Genomic DNA, 17,010 nt, shown 5'->3' on the forward strand with positions numbered 1-17,010 from the left:
ATTTATGAGAAACCCACAACTAGAACAGAGTTGCATCTCTATCAAAGAACATAAAGGTGTCAGCAGAGCTGAGTGATTGAAGTGGTTTTTCCATCAGTATTCCCTGCAATCAGCTAATGGAATTAATTTCAAGAGGAGACAAGACGGTTATTATTTCTAAGATAAAAATGAAAGACAGCCTATAAAGGAAGGTGTGAATGGGAAAAGGACAAAAATTAATGAGCTTAAATTAAATTAGACAGACTTAATAAAAATTTCTAAAAACAAGGCTGCCACTGAAGGATTTTATGAACAAAGAGCTAAAGAAACATCTTTTAGGAAGGGTTCAGATTTAGTCTATTCATCCTTGGGAAAGAGTGAAGGAACAGAACCTCTCAGTGTCCTTCAATTGTTTCAATTGCACTTAGTATTACTCTGTGATTTCAGATAGATTTAGTTAAGTAAAGTAAACCTCTTGTCACAAGACAACATTATTTAAAGTATATTTTCTTCAACCAAGGAATATCTTACCGTGGTTTGTGCTTTCTCTTGCAAAGCCACATACGAATAGTCTTTTGTATTTTAATGCAGGCACTGGCTCGATATTTTATCTTATTTTTTACTGTAAACACACAGAAGATAGAATTTTAATGTTTTATACAGTTTAACATTTCTATCTTCCTCACACATTTGATGTCTCAAAACTGTATGCAGACTGTGTGTGCTTGAGAGCTTGTTGTATATTGGAACAACAAAAATGAAGAAACAGAATAGCAGAACTCACAATACTGGGCCAGGCACAGAGGCTCCCCCCCAAAACCAACACGAACAATGAAACGTGTGCACACACATACCCCCCTCCAGATTCATAAATATAAGTAACCTCTGTTAAAAGTCACAACCTCTACCAAGCAGGAAACACTCAGCTTGAAGTTTTAGTCCTGTGTTGAAGAGTAATCAAGAAGCCAATATCTGCTAGAGATATTAAAGCTGCTGCAACTTCACTGAGCATTTCTCTACAATACTGGAATGAAAAAAAAAACACAGAACAAAGCCTCTAATACAGTCTTCATCTAAAGACTCTTACTAAATGATTGGGACCAGGAGGCAAGCTAAAGAGAGAATCAAAGCATTGGCACATGCATGTGTGCTGAGTATTTCAGAAGTGCAATAATAAATGAGTTTTTACAGATTTACTAGAGAAAACAGAGATGTCTGTAGATCCGGAGTGCCTCTAGCACATGGTTTGTAAACACAGTGATGTTTAGGAGAACACACTGGACTCAGGTGGTCACAAAGACACACTCTACTTCTTGCTTATCTATTTCAGCTTTGTAGTGGAAATAAAATTAGCTTCCAGCTTCCCATAAAATACTATGATGAAATAATAATCAATATTATTTCCCTGTGTTTCTACTTTTTGCACACAGTGATATACTTTCTGTCCTGTCTTTCTGAAAAAAAAAATAGACTAAATGGCATAAATGTCTAGGTCAAACCCAAGATTGTAGTGTTACAATCTCTGATGCATGATATCTGAGTCACAAGAATTCTGAAATTAAATCTGCTCCACTATAAGCAGCAACAAATAACAAGTGACAGATGTGGAAGCCAGGACTCTGCCGGCCCAAATCCACAGCTGCGTGTGCACTGGCTTGAGGCCTTTACACTTTTCTTCCCCATTTTAATGCAGTTTTCACCCTCCATGTTATTAGAGATTGATGACATTCTGCATCAGACCTTTCCCATCTCCCAGACACCTTTACTGAAGCACACAAGTGCCAATCTCTATTCCACACCACCTTATTCCTACTCTGCACAGTAAACTTCAAGAAAAATCTCACCAACCTTGAAATCAATTACTCAGACTTCAGTATGTAACCATCTGCTACACATGCCCTTGGCCACATTTCAAGGTGATAATAATTGCTTTGCTGTATTTTTAACAAACAATTTGATTTAATGAAACATAAAACACCTACATTTAATCACTGAGAGAGAACACCATTGAACTTTTTTCCAACGACTGCAGATAAGCCAGCGATTCACTCGTTTAACCAGCTCTGCCAAGTGCTCCGGATCAGACTTCATTATCTGATCAAACTCTGCAAACTAAATGATAATTAAAACAAGTTTTACACTGTAGGAGGACAGAGAGTGTTAGACATTATTATTTAAGATCATGCTGAGTTAAAAAGTCAAAGTATTTTTAACGTAAACTGTACATCATTAAATCAGCCTTCAATTAAAGTCAGCAGATAAATATTATTGTACTTTATTGTTTAATGATAATAGAAATGACAACTGCAGATTTTGTCTGTTTGTTTTACAGATTTTGGCATTTTGAATAATAGAACCATTTACTAATCACCAAAAATATTTATTTCCAAAATTTTAAAAAATCAATTGCTTTTCTACATCCTGGAAATGAACTCTGGCCTTCCACAACTTCAAGACACGTCTAATTATATATATATATATATATACACATCTGTGAAAAAAAAATAAAAGCTGAAAGCACTTCTCAATTTTTAACCTTTGCATAAGGTTCTCATTGAAGGCAACATTTTCTGAAAATCCTGCACTTCTGCTTTTCAGTAATTATATGACAGGAAGAAAATTCTTCTGGATTACAATAATTTTCCTTTCTCATCACAGTAGCTCTCAACTTCGTCTCCTTTCTCTGAATAGAACCAGGAATGCTCAGAAGCACAGAAAGAGATTTCAGCTATAAACAGATTCTACTAGAAAATATTTTTTCTTGGCTCTGACTTCCTCTTTTTAATAGTCAACACAATTCTTGGAATTTAAACATTGCATTAGAAATACTGTAGCATCTGCAACAAAACTATAAAGCCAATTGTATCAGTACTAATTCTGTGGTTTATTCAAAGAAAATGAAAAAAAAATATTTACAAAAATCCTGGGCAACCTTATTTAGGTATGCCACACTTTTATCAGTGTGTTAAACGATGTCATCTTCAAACGTCTTTTCAAACTAAGATTCATAATCATGAACTCCAAGAAAAAAATTACCTTGCCGGGTCTAAAAAACACCTTGGTTAGCCCAAATTTGTAATCATTTTCATTCAGTCCCAGAGCTTTAAATAGGGCCTAAAACACAGAGAACAGAAAGGATTATATTCTGCCTCCTTCAAAAAACCGCAAAAAACAAAATCACAATACATTTCCTCTCCTGAATGAATACAGACAAGTTATTTTCTTTCTTACTTTGCAAAAAAGCCTAGGGTCCAGTCGAGCCAATTTTTCAGGCAAGTATTTCTTGTACATATTGTATAGTTCATGAAATGAAGCTCGTGATGGGAAACCACCTTGCATCAAATCCAGAACAGACACCATCCCTAAATTCATGGAAACACATGCAAAAAAGCTGGGATCAGTAACATGCAAATTAAGCAGTGAATTTTAGGATAACCAGTAGGCTTAGGACATAAGACACAAAGACATTGTTCAGAGACTGAACCACAAAGTTGAGCTGGGATTTGATCAAGCCTGTAGCATTTTTTGATTATGTGATCAGTCACAAAAAATTAATACTGGAAACGTGAGAAAAGCCCATAAAGTTTTCCTCATTTTGGGTGGTAAGTAACACTCAATCATCCATAGGAATTTTTTTTCTAATATTCCTTCTAAAAATTTTTTGCTTTTTCAGCAGATTTGACATTTTCATTTTTAAAGGAAAGGAAAAAAAAACTAAATCCACACCCCAAGCCACCAAATAATGCCCAACCAGGCTTTTATTTTAATCATGTGAATGGTTATTTGTGAGACGTGACACCTGAAATACATACAAAGTGCTGGAACATTTAGTGTACTTGAAATACAAGGTATCAGCTGCTAAGATGTAACTTTAATGTCCTGAATAATGCTACCACATTTTGGCTGCTGCTAGGACATCAGTAAAGTCCAGACATGGTAAGTAAGATTCAATTTTTTCAGCAGCACAGGCCATACCAGTTTTTACCCATTACTTTATATTACCCTATCAACTGAGGCAGCAAGTTAGTTTTCAAGTTAGACCTTAACTTGTGGTTGCTGTCGTAAAACTTAATCTTTTGCATACTTGCTTTTAATAGAAATTTAATTTGTTTATACTGTCTTTGTTTTTCAAAAAGTTCAGTGGGGCATGAGGAAATAAAGCTGTAAATTTGGAAAGCATTTAGCATTTCAAGAATAACAAAGATGCAGCAGTTCATCCATGTTGGATGTTCAGCTCCAAATCAAGTTAATTGTGATATAAAGAAACATCTGAGAAAGTAAGCCAGTATAATTAACTTGATCATAGTATCTATAAAATTAAATAACACTGGTATGTTTCAATTATTAGATATCTCAGCTAACACTGACTACCTCTAAATGCACACAGGAGTTTCTAACACTGAAGTGCCACAGAAATTTAAAATTCTATTGTTCCAGACTGAACTGGTGCCCTATGAATACTATGGGCATCTCTTCTTTGCAAGAAGAGTCCTAATAGCAGTTCAGATGAATTATTTCTAGGGTTCTATTGACTAAAATGAATGCTACATTACTAAAAATTTAAATAACTGTTTGTAAGGCATAAAAAAATCTACCTTGTAGAAAAGAGTTCAAGCAAGGAAATGCTGCTTTCATCCCACATATTTCAAACTTAGGGTAATATATAATCACCAAAATAAAAATCAGAGAAAAAAATACCAGGGGCATACATTACCTGAACACTGAAGCTGAGAGAGGATCTGTCCTCCTTCAAAATGGTGACTTGTCATCTTTAGATTAGGTTTGATACAGCGAATAAAGCTCGACCCCTATGCCCAAAGAAAGAAGTTGGCAAAATCCACAGATTTTTAAAACACCTAAAATAGCAGTTAATGATTTAAGACTTACAGGGGGAGGGATGATACAAAATAATAGTATTCTAAAACAGAAATGCTGACATTATCATAGAATCATAGAATGCTAAGGGGTTGGAATGGGCCTTAAAGATAATCGAGTCCCAGCCCTATTCTTTTTCTCATTACAGTGTTGCACTGTAACTTTGGTCTCGACGTAACAGATCTCAATGCTCAAGCTATTAATTGGATCTCAATTCTGTTGAATTTTCACTCAACTATTCTCCTTAACATGTATACAGTCTGTGATTTATTACTCTAGATCCTATCACACACATTGTCTTCTACAGTCACAACACTAAAACGCCCCAGAGTTCACAACAGCAAACATGCTATCTGACTTTAGAATCCTGCCAGATGAACCTGACGTTCCTTAACTTCTCTCTTTTACAACTTCCTTTGGCTCACAGCTTCAGTCTCCCCTCCCTGATGTTGTTCCAGTCTGCTCCTCTGTTATGACCATGCGTGCTACAGTTTTGACCACTGCTCTCTCTGATCATTTCACATTCATCAAGGATAACATTTTGCCAAGCACCATCCAATTACTGAGATTTTCATATAACAGGTGACTGCTAATGACCACTTTGCATACACTAAACCAAAACTAGGACTGAGAAAACATAGTATTCATCCTGGTTTGTAGCATATTCTCTCCTTTTCCATCTCTCAGTTGAGAATGGGAGAGCACATGCCAAGGGAGCCCTAGAATAACAATATCTCGTCAATCATAGGTTAGCTAAACTCAAGAGTACATCAAGCCTGGCCACACATTTTTTTTTCCCTATATTGTATTTCAGTTTCAGAATGTTCTGGGTGAAATAGCTGACCCCAGTCTCATGACTACAGTAAAATCTTATATGCTGGCTATACTCTAGCACCTCACTCCTTTTTTTCCCTTGGTTTTCCACCCTTTTTCCCTCTTTGACAGAGCATAACCTAATATCTAAAATTGGTTAGAACATGGAGTCAAGAGAAACAACACTGTGTTCCTACAGCTTCAAGTTCTAAAAGAACATGGCATGCTGTACTACATGGAGAATTTTACAAACTATCTAATTACATCAGCCAAATTAACAAATATTCATTAGGGGACTCAGGTTCTTTGACCACCTGTGCATTTACAGCCTGTCAAAAATGCAAAATGAAAAAATGTATTTTAATGACTTTACAGAATCTGAAAACAGTAATTAATAATAAATTACTTCCTAAATAACTTAATTCTAAGAAACACTTCTAAATTTTCTGCAAATTAGTCATCAACGATAACCAATGCACAGAAAGAAGTAAAAGTGAAAAAAAGAAGACTGCAGCACAGTCAGATTTCATATTGCTTATTCAAATTGTTTAACTTTCATTCTACAACTTGTTTGAAGGTGGTGGGTTTTCTTTTAAGTAAATCAATAACCATCACATGCACAGGAAGATGTTCCTGAAGTGCCATGTAGCTGCAAACTGTTAAACAATTACTAGTTACATTTATTGTAAGCCATAATATTGAGATATTCTATTTTGCCTTACATCAGGAAACTGTGAACCTACATCTGAACATATACTTACAGTACTGTGAAGCTTCTCAAGAAGCAAATTTAACTGAGTCTGTAAAAGAAAACAGGTATTTCAAGAGTCTCACTGTGGCAAGTACAGAAATATACACACCAAATACAGCATTACTGCATGCATGTTTATTGTTAGTGAGACAGAACTGATAAACCAAACATCCAAACATTCACAAATTTAAATAGACAAAATCATGCAAGTGTGCATGAATGGCCCTGAGGAAATTGCTTGTATTTAAGTGTACAATAATACTGCATGGACTAGTCACTACAACAGTTATTTAAAAAAAAAAAAAAAAAAAAAAAAAAAAAGCACGTCCATTTGGGAAAAATAAAAAATGATGTCTATGTAATAAAATTATATTAAGAATGAGACCAGTCAGAAATAATTTTTAAAAAATACACTCAAAATTTGTGAAATCCTAAATTTAATCAATAACAAACATTATTTTTACGTTAAATAATTAACACAGAAAGTATAGTCTCAGGCTTTTTTTTCTGGGCTTTTTTGAAGCTATGTCAACATTTACATACAATAATCTATTTTTATTTCCAAACTTCCAACTTTTTAATTCTTTCTTGATGACAAAAAACTTCAGTTTTAAAATTACATTCACTGAGGTTGCATTTAAATATACTGTGATGTGAAAAGACTGCAATACTACTATCATTTGGAGTTAAGTCTTCAGGTTAACCAGAGACTTAACACTATCAGAGAAAACAATTTAGAGTTGCTATTGAAATTAATTGGTAGGGACTTAAAATATCCCAAAACCACATCAGAAAAATAGCAGTATTTTTACCTTAGAGGTGTGTCTGTTTTCCCACATAAATTACTGCTGGGCCATCCTTTCTAGTTTATTAGTAAACTTTAAGTATATAGACTGCAGCAACACAAAATTCAGTATGTCCTAACATATTAATTTTCAGCACTGGAAGCAAAATTCAAAGGATCTGACTTTTGACTAATTTTTTTTTTTTTTAGCCACATCTTTCAATTACCTTGAATCCAAGAAACAAGACCTGTATGGGTAGTGTACATCACCTACAGCTGCCAGTTGTCCCTCTGGTAGATAAAACTGGTTTGGGATTTTTTTAACTTAACATGGATGTGGTTAGAAAGAGTGCCACAAGAAGCATGACAAACACTAATAACCTCCTGCTCAATTCTCACTTACACATACTCTTTATATCTCAAGTTGATCATAATAAATATGTTTTCTTAAGTTGGATACACTCAAGTTTGTAAGAGACAAATTTCCATTAACAAAATACATTTCTCCTTGAGGAAAAAGACCCCTTCCTTATACTCTGTGATTTGACAAGAAATAAGCCAGAGACATTCTCACATGAATTTCTCCAACAAAATGTGTATATGAGTAATGTATATTGCTAAAACTACTGTCTTTGAATTGTCACAATTTAATTCATCATTAGCAGAAGGTAAAATCATCTCAAATAATCCTGAAGAGATCTGACAATAAATTTATCATTACTGTCTCAACTGATTTATGAGAATTAATTTTAATTAGTTATAAGGAAGGGATGTGTGAAGGATTTCATAAAGAGAAGTTCCTGCAACATCATCAAATAATTTATATAATCAGAAGAAGTTCCAATTTCAGTAGTTCAGAAGACTGACTTACAAATTAATGCACTAAGAGTTCATATTCCTAAAGAGATGAAATATCTAGTAAGATAAAAGACCTTCTTTTGAAGTCATCTGAAATGAAATTTTCAAGGCTATTAGTGTTCATCAGCATCACATGCTGTGTCTGGGAAGGTAACATTAAATGAATTATTGGAAGTAACACATACATTCAAAATGCCATGAAACTTGAAAACATTGAAAGAATTATAGATTGATGGGCCAGATCCAAAGAGGGCATTAGTTGTGTTCTAGGTGGAGAGGTGAATTCCAAAGTTCAAAATGAAATCCAAAAAATCCAAAAAACCAAAAAAGTTCCCCACTCAATTTCTGCTTCTCTTTAAAATGCCTCCCTTTTAATTCACCTCTCCTTGGGCAGTGGTAATGCACAAGTCCACATCACCTGAACATGGGGTGCTAAATCTGAGAGAAATTGAAAATCCCGATAGAAGGAAGAGGAAACTACCTCAAAAGATGCCCCAGTTGATTTCATTTTAAAAATACAGCTCTAAAAAATTGTGGATGCTAGCTTCATTTAGAGCAGACCTATGGCTGCAGGGTTTGCTCAGGACATGTCTTATCTGTACGCAACTTTTCAGACTACCTGATGATCATGTATTTTATATTAAACCAATTGCTACACTTTAATTCAATAACCACTATAGAATAGGAAGGAGCTAAAAAGCATCATCAGAGCAAAACTCGAGACCAGTCTGCCCAATTCCCAGTTAAATGCCAAAACCACTACCTTACAAGCCAGGCTCTCTCTCCTACTCTTCCTGGCCCCATGAAAATTTTATTTCTGCCTACCTAACCAAACAACTGAAGAAGGGTGCCACGAGAACACCCTTGGTTAGACTGATCAATAACTTGGTGCTCACTACAGGAAATAAAATAGCCATAGAACATTGAATACAGTATAGACCTGAAGCAGAATACTATTGCTATAAAAAGCAAGTGTGCTGCTACCATATCCTTCCTGTTCTTCAGCCTCTGAATCTTTAGAGAGCAGTTCCAAATGGTAGCCCCAAGATATGATTATGCAAGAAGGAATTTATCTTGCAGTTCTGATCCAGTACTAAACCTTGACATGGAGCAGAAATGCAGAAACAGTCTTCTGCTACTGGCAGTGTCTCACTCTCCGTGCAGGTTTTCTGGATTATCTAAGATACTTGTGTTCCCCAGGGACTGTGTAAGGAGTCTAGCTAGGAACCTGAGGTGGGTTTTTGATAGCCCTAGATAAGGCAGCACACCAAAACTGTTTCAGCATTTGACTTGAAGGCATACAAATCCTTCATTGGATCTGGCCCAGATGTGTTGAAAAGAGCTCTTGCTGAAATTGCTGCAGCTCTATCAACTGTAAATCCATGAGACTGAAAAATTTACCTGCAGCCCACGATGTGCCTGCTTTTCATCTCTTAATTCCCCTATTGTTCTCTCTCTAGCCATCCTGAGCTGGAATAGTCCAGCTAAAATAAAACTGCTGAATGAGATAAGGATGCAGAAAACATTTGGAGAAGACAAGGTTTGAAGGTCAGCTTTATAACATCAGAAGAAAGGAGAAAATGAGGAGAAGCATCAGATTCAGGTATTGAGAAAGGAAACATTCAGCACAATGAATATCTTCCTGTGTAAGCCATGACTATATATATTTCAGAAAAGGAAAAACAGTGGTTAGGTTACGTATTGAATTTTGAGAGTTTGGCAAACTGTAGGGAATCAATACAACTTCTAGAGGCATAATTACAATAGGATGGAAGAACACATTTTGTCACATCTAGAACCTTTTAAAGTCCACAGAATCCAAACTTGAATCTCAAAACCTTTTGAATAAGAACTTCCATGTGGCTTTGAAAGATTCTGACCTAAAAATCACTGTATAATTTCTGTAAGGACTATTACAGAAGATACTTTTGACAGAGATGCATAGCATGTAGGTTAAATATACCAGTTTCTTATAATTCAACAGAAGAAAACCATCTATTTAACCAAATTTTCTTCTGAATCTCAACTTACTGCTAGTTCTCCCAACCTTAGGCTCTACTTAATTCAAGTAACATAAAACTGGCATACCTTACAAGACAGGACTCTTTACTACATGATTTTACCTTGAATTTGTTACCGACACTGATGAAACTGAGTTTCCCAGCTTTTTGTTTGGGATCCTTGTTGTTGTTAGTGTTGGCTTCAAACAACTGTCGAACAAACTTGTCCTTGGATTCACATATAAGAGACTGAAGGGACATGTGCAAAGCATCATTGTTTTTTTCCACAAACTGCATCTGAAAAGACAACCCAAGAAATAAAAGCACATCTGGTTTACTGTCCAAGTTACCTCAGTCTATTAGAAAACTAAAGGAAACATAGTTACATACTTAATTCAAAAATCAGCAAGAATACATGGGGTAAATACTCATATATTAGTTCAAACAACTTTTCAGCTGGATACACAAAATCTTAATGCCAGAGAGAAAAGACAGGCTTAAATTTGAAGGATGTTGTTGGAATTATGAAACCCAAAGAAAGGTTTGAGGCCTTTAAAGAGATCAGTTGGTGTCTTGTCAATGACTATCCTCCTCCCCCTTCCAGCACTCAGCACATCATGATCACCTGTGAGTTCTGGGAAGCTTCATTCTTCACTGCTTGTAATATCAGTTAAGATCTATTGTGAAATGGGAATTAATGTGCGCACTTAAATTGGTACATCAACACAGTTCGGAAAATGAAATGAAAACAGGTTATTTTAGTAGTACTACGACTATTTATGAACATTTGATTTAATAAAACATATGGTCCCTTCCTCTAAACTTTATATATCTAGTTTATTTGATTTGGATCACTAACTCTGAGTAGAACAATACATTACATTGAAACTCAGAGATCAATACATTAATATCCAAATTCACATTAACAAAATCCTCAATAGCTTTTGGTGTAACTTAATAGAGACTTTGATATTAATAAACAGAAGAGACTGCTTGGAAGAAAATGCCAATTTGCCAGACATACCATAAAAGGGTGGTAAGAATCAAAGGACAAACACAGGCCTCCAAAGTTTCCTTGGGCCATGAAGACAATACATATATACATACATACATACATACAGGAATATGAATACAGCCAAATAAGAGTCCTCACCACAAATCACTGTGAGAACTGCCAAAAGTGCAGTGAGGAAAAAAAAAAAACAAAACAAAACCAAAACCCAGAAGTACTACAAGGCAGCTACTGTTCAAAAGTTTTAAGACCCAAGCTAAGAGAGTCCCTCTGAGGGAGAGGATAAAGTCAAGCATATGAACAGTGTCTGGACCTCACATCTGATTAGCTCTGACAGCAGAGTTTATGTGATCAAATCTGTCTCCTCCGTTCCTGAAGACACTGTAAGGTATTATTAGTGTATCATGGTGAGGTACATGGTTAAAAATAGAGCACCTAGTAGAAATAAAAATTGGCTCCAATTTTATTGGAATTCCAATTTCATTTATTATTTTGAAATCTACTCTAACCAACCTCAGAAAAATCATGTAGGTAACACAGAGGCTTCAACTTTCTTATTTTGAAAATGACTCTCAGAATGCATCTATTGCAAAACAGCACAGCAATCATTATTATTCTGGGAGTATTTTGAAGTACACAAAGACAAATCCTTTGAGCACATTTTTTTTTTAACTGACAAAAAAACCTCTTTGCAAGTAGCATCCTTCATACATGCTGGAGTTATACGGAACAAAAAAAAGCATTATGGATCTTCATTTTATCTTAAAATTTTGTTTTTGAAAATTGATGGTCTAGATACTGGCTTCAGATCTTACAATGTTTTTGTACAGTAAGCAATAGTCAAAAAAGCACAAGAATCTGGAATGTATTTCGAGAGTAGCAATTTCAGCAATTTTGTATTTTTACATGAATGAGTCCATTGCTAGTAGAAATGGAAAACACAAAGTATGATAGGGACTGTGTACAAGGATAATCACGCTTCCAAAATGGTACTCTTCACTAACAATACTTTTATATCACATAGTTTATTCTTCTCCTCAGGATGTAAACACCTTTTGATGCAAGATTTGCAGTAGACTGTGTATCAATATATTTAACATTGACACCATAACCTATAGATTCAATATATAAACTTTTACCCAAAACGTGTCATTAAAACAGGCTGTAACCTGAAAAGTTCAAAGAAACTGTCAATTCTGTCAAATCCTCAAAAAGTTGGCTTCCAAGTTAAGACATATAAGTTTGAACTTGTCTTCTGACCACAGAAAATTTTGTCGTTTAAGCTACATGCACTGAAAAAATAGAAATACTCTACAAATCACAATAACCATAGTGTTCCACAGGCAAAATTACCGTCTCGTAGCACACTGCTCCTGCAAAGTGCCGGATAATAAAGCCTTCATCATCTCTGATATTTCTGTGAACAGCCAGTTTGGACTTTCTAGGAATCTGGAATTAAGAAGTTGAATTACAAAGAAGTATTGCAATGGAGACTAAGAAAAAGTTTATTCTTAGAAGACCACCATGATTTGCCAGGAACACTAGATGTTAAAAGTCACATTTCCTGTAAGTACAATTGTGCTGATCATTATTATTCTTGTCCATACCATGATATTCTAAAACCCTAATATCAAACTCTTCCACACTTCAATACATTGCATTCAAAATACAAGTAACCAGGATTGCTAATACCAGCCAGTTGATTTTAGTTTTGTCTTTAATCAACACTTTCTGTATCATTCATTGCACAGTTGATGAATAGCCTTGTTATACGAATGGGATTAGACAGAAGTTTAAGGTCTGCCTTTAGATGGTATATCTCAACAGGTAAGCACCCAGCTATACACATACCACCAGAATGTTTCATTGCACAGCAATTCAGGTAAGCAGGATTAAGTGGAAACTTAACACTAGGTAAATAGATGACAATTTTGGTAAATGAATGATAAAGGATGGCTTCCTTTGCTTGCATTTTTTCAGCATTTTTTTTAATTTCAACACAATTCAGAGATATAAACTGCAACAATTTGCCTTAATCTTTCACACAGTGCTGTATGTTAAAAAATAAACAACAAAAACATTTTCCTAGTATGATTCCCATTTTCATCTCTGAAGTGCTAGCTAGACACTAAACATGAGTCAAATATTCTCCAAAGCAAGCAATTTTTGAAAAGAACAACAAAATAACTCATCTGATATGAAACAATCTAAATTAAAATGTGGTTTTACTTCCTTTTCATGCTTTACACGTTAACAAGCTTCAAATGTAAGTGTAGAATATAGCCTTAGTTTCAGCAGGATATTAGAATTGCTTGAAGCCTTCAGTGAACTTTTCACCAAATCTAATAATCAAACTTGTCCTTAACAAAGAGGTACACTGTGCAGACTGGGTGGCATGAGATTTCTCACAAACTATTTTCATTAAATTGAAGTGTTACTATCAATTGCTGCAAGAACTGTTTCATTAAAACAAGACAGACAACAAAAATAAACCTACTGAGAGCCTGAAATGGTCCTTGTGTTTTTGATGCACAACTGAAGTAAAATGCTGGTCACTTGGTTGGGGAAGTCGATTTTCTTCATCTAAAATATCCAGTACACCTACTAATTTTGCTTCAATCAAATCTATTAATAAAAAACATATTTGCGAAAATTGAATATGTGAACTCGTATCACCACTGAACATTACACTTCTAAATTCTGCTGTCTGAATCTCTACGAAAGTACTTATGGAAAGCCATTAACAAAATACAAGAAGCTATGGTAAATCAATTCTATATGTCTTAATTGGTATGTATAGGATATTAATCAAATCTAGAAGTTCTAATTCTTGTGGAACATAACAAAAAAGATCATGAACCAATTGTTTGATTTTAACTATTGGTCTCAACCTGAAAGGAGTGATCCAAAAGGTGCCTAAGTCTTCTTATACTATGATCGTAGGTCTTTATGCCATGATTGCTTCAATTGCTTGGGGGAGATTTTTAAGCTTTTCATGCACATTTCACCACATGTCAAGATTAAAAGGTTAATATTTCCATTTGACAACATGATTCAGTGAGAAGTAGAAATTTCTTTTAGGAAAGGCAGACCAGACTTGAGCATACAGTGATGGTTTCACAACTTTTAACAACTGTATTGCCTTGACCTCTCACATACAAATACCAAAGCCCTTGAAAGCTGACACAGAAATTCATGCTCTTGAAACTATTAGATACAAACTCACAGTTCTGCAACTTTTTTTCATTCTCTATGAAACTCTTCTTGTAAGAGGAATTTTTACTACAAACTTTTTCCTGTGGAAAGTATGAAACTGCTAATGCTTGTACTGCAACAATGTCTATGAACTCTTAAGACTGTGAAATGAATGAGGCTATATATAAAACCATATAATTACTAGTGCCATGCACATTTTGCCTCTTCTGCTTGAAGCTTTTATCCCCATGACAGTAACAAAAAGCTTAACAATTCAAGAAGTACATACCTATACAGTCCTGATTATCTACATAACGAACTTCATTAACCCCCAGGCCTTCTTTCTGGTAAAGTTCTTGTTCCTAAAGTTACCAAAAAAAAGTAATTGAAAAGAGAATTTAATTTTCATATTTTTAACTGATAAAAAAATTAATAAATACGAAATAACTTTTAAAAATATAGCATGAATCAATAAACAGTTTTGAGAATTTCCTTACACAGCTTAATATATTCCAACTTCAACACCTTAATGATAAGCCTGTTCAATTAAATATTTCCATTAGGTATTAGTGATTATCCAATCTCTGGATATCTCATTGCTGGTTTTCAAAAATCCACATTTTTTTCTAACGCAGACAGATGTCACATAATATGAAAAGAGTATGTCAACTGATTTTTCTATTCAAACATAATGTGTAATCTTATGAAAAGCAGTGCTACTTTAAGTGTCTCTTCAGAAAAAAAAATCCTCAAATACAACAGTAAAAAACTAAATTCTCAAATATAACATTAAATATATCATACCTCTTTCAGAATTCTTTCATTAAAAAATTGCTGGAGTTTTTCATTACAGTAGTTTATACAGAATTGTTCAAAACTGTTGTGTTCAAAGTACTCTGAAAGACAGAAGTTAAACTTTTATGATAAAACAGTGATCCAAGAGTTTATATTAAATAGTAAATAAGAGAAGCTTCACAGTGCTAATATTTAAAGATGTGTTCAGATCCATAGCCATTTATTTCGGCAAAATGAAATCTTTTACACATTTCCAAGTTGTATGCAAGGCATCTAAAAATCTGCAGCAGATATCTGCAAGACAAATGACAGACAGTTGGCAGCAAACCAAAGCAAGATGCTACCACAGAGTGAAATTAAACCAATGCATCCTCATGCATCTATGATACAACAGGCTGGAACAGGATATCAAAGCTCTAAAGACCTGAAAACCAAAGGCTGCTACCCTGGACAACCTTGGCAGGACTAGAGCACACCATAAAACATGCCTTGTTTTGGATTTCAGTGAGCCAAGGATGGCAAGGGCTTTACAAGAACTGTCAACACCAAAAAAAGAACCCTACTACTCTTCATTACAAAACTTGTTATTGAATCTTTGGTGGGAAAAAGTGACAACTAGAAATTATTTTAAGTATACTTACCAAAACCAGCTATATCTAGAACTCCAATGAAGAAAGAGGAAGTTTCAAATGGAAAACACTGGTTTACCCTTTTCACTACATGATCAAACAGATGACTATACACGGTTTTAGCCAAGGCATCACGAGCATTGTTTGCTTGTTCCACTTTCAAGGGTACCCTAAAAAATCAAAATACAGATCTTATTTTTCAGAATCCTTACTGTGAAGTGCTGACATGAGACTAAACTTAAAAGCCTTTCCAACACTGTAAATTAGGACCTAAACCACCTCCCTGATCTCCAGGCTAAGGCAGGAAACAATCTTGCTAAGTTAGAATATCTTACCTGTAAAAAAAGATTAATGTTTTGCCACCATCAGTAGAAATGAGATTCAGATGTTTTCATAAATATTTATTAGATAATTAGAAACTCTACTGACAATTTCCAGAGAAAGATCTTTAAAATAAATACATCACCACCTACAAAAAATACTTCAATTATTTATTTATCATTTGTTTTGCTAGAATACAGAGTATAGTTTCGGTTTTGCTCTGACATCTTTTCTGCTCCTCAAGCCCATCACATCAGTGAGGAGGCTGAGGGTGAAGAAGAAGCTGAGAGGGGACAAAGCTAGGACAGCTGACCCCAAATGAACAAAGGGACATTCCCTATCATAGAGCAACATGCTCAGCAATAAAAGCTGGAGGAAAAAGAAGGAAAGAGGAATGATGTTATGAGTTAAAATATTTATATATTTTGTTTTCCCAAGTATCTATTACACTTGATGAAGCCCTGCTATCCTGGGGAGCTGAAGACTGACTTTCCAGTGGGAAGTGGAGAATGAATTCCTGGTTTTGCTTTGCTTGCATGTGCAGCTTTTGCTTTACCTGTTAAACTGTCTTTATCTGAACCTATGTGTTTTCTCATTTTTACCCTTCCCTATCCCACTGGCAGGGATTAAGCAAGTGGCTATGAGGGGCTAAGTTGCCAGCTGGAGTTAAACCACAACAACAGCTTAGCCATATTGCATAATTTCCTTCACTTCCCAGAACTCATGTGCACTAAACTAACTAATAAGTACTATTTTTTTATTTCTTCAAGGATAATACTTTTGATGCAGTATCATGAGAGTGATGGAGACCACTTTCTACTGTGCCTGGTAAGGCACGGAATCAGAGCCTCCATTTCCAAAGGACACTTGAAGCTACATTACATTTGATAGTAATTGGCTTTAACACACAATCTTGTCTTCCACTAAGTATCTACCTTATCTTAAGGTAATGAGTACTGACAGAAATCTCAGCTTATAAATAGAAGGAAGGCACCTTT

The 17,010-nt window shown here is 34.9% G+C and overlaps 1 protein-coding gene across 4 annotated transcripts in view; it reads right to left on the reverse strand.

The window, feature by feature from the left end:
• MYO6 (myosin VI) overlaps positions 1–17,010 on the reverse strand; it is a 102,025-nt gene that overhangs the window by 21,753 nt on the left and 63,262 nt on the right. For all 4 annotated transcript variants that reach the window (XM_066179657.1, XM_066179660.1, XM_066179659.1 and 1 more), the window contains exons 13-24: positions 15,704–15,861; positions 15,072–15,163; positions 14,557–14,629; positions 13,570–13,697; positions 12,426–12,521; positions 10,184–10,357; positions 6,429–6,467; positions 4,694–4,787; positions 3,211–3,341; positions 3,016–3,093; positions 1,962–2,091; positions 511–601 (exon numbers count right to left, since the gene is read on the reverse strand). In XM_066179657.1, coding sequence (XP_066035754.1) covers positions 511–601; positions 1,962–2,091; positions 3,016–3,093; positions 3,211–3,341; positions 4,694–4,787; positions 6,429–6,467; positions 10,184–10,357; positions 12,426–12,521; positions 13,570–13,697; positions 14,557–14,629; positions 15,072–15,163; positions 15,704–15,861 — 1,284 coding nt within the window. The remainder of the gene's footprint in view (positions 1–510; positions 602–1,961; positions 2,092–3,015; positions 3,094–3,210; positions 3,342–4,693; positions 4,788–6,428; positions 6,468–10,183; positions 10,358–12,425; positions 12,522–13,569; positions 13,698–14,556; positions 14,630–15,071; positions 15,164–15,703; positions 15,862–17,010) is intronic.

The sequence above is a fragment of the Chamaea fasciata genome, unplaced genomic scaffold (assembly GCF_029207755.1).
Source record: "Chamaea fasciata isolate MVZ Bird 193981 ecotype frontalis unplaced genomic scaffold, bChaFas1.0.hap1 SCAF_3, whole genome shotgun sequence".
Taxonomy (NCBI): Eukaryota; Metazoa; Chordata; class Aves; order Passeriformes; family Sylviidae; genus Chamaea; species Chamaea fasciata.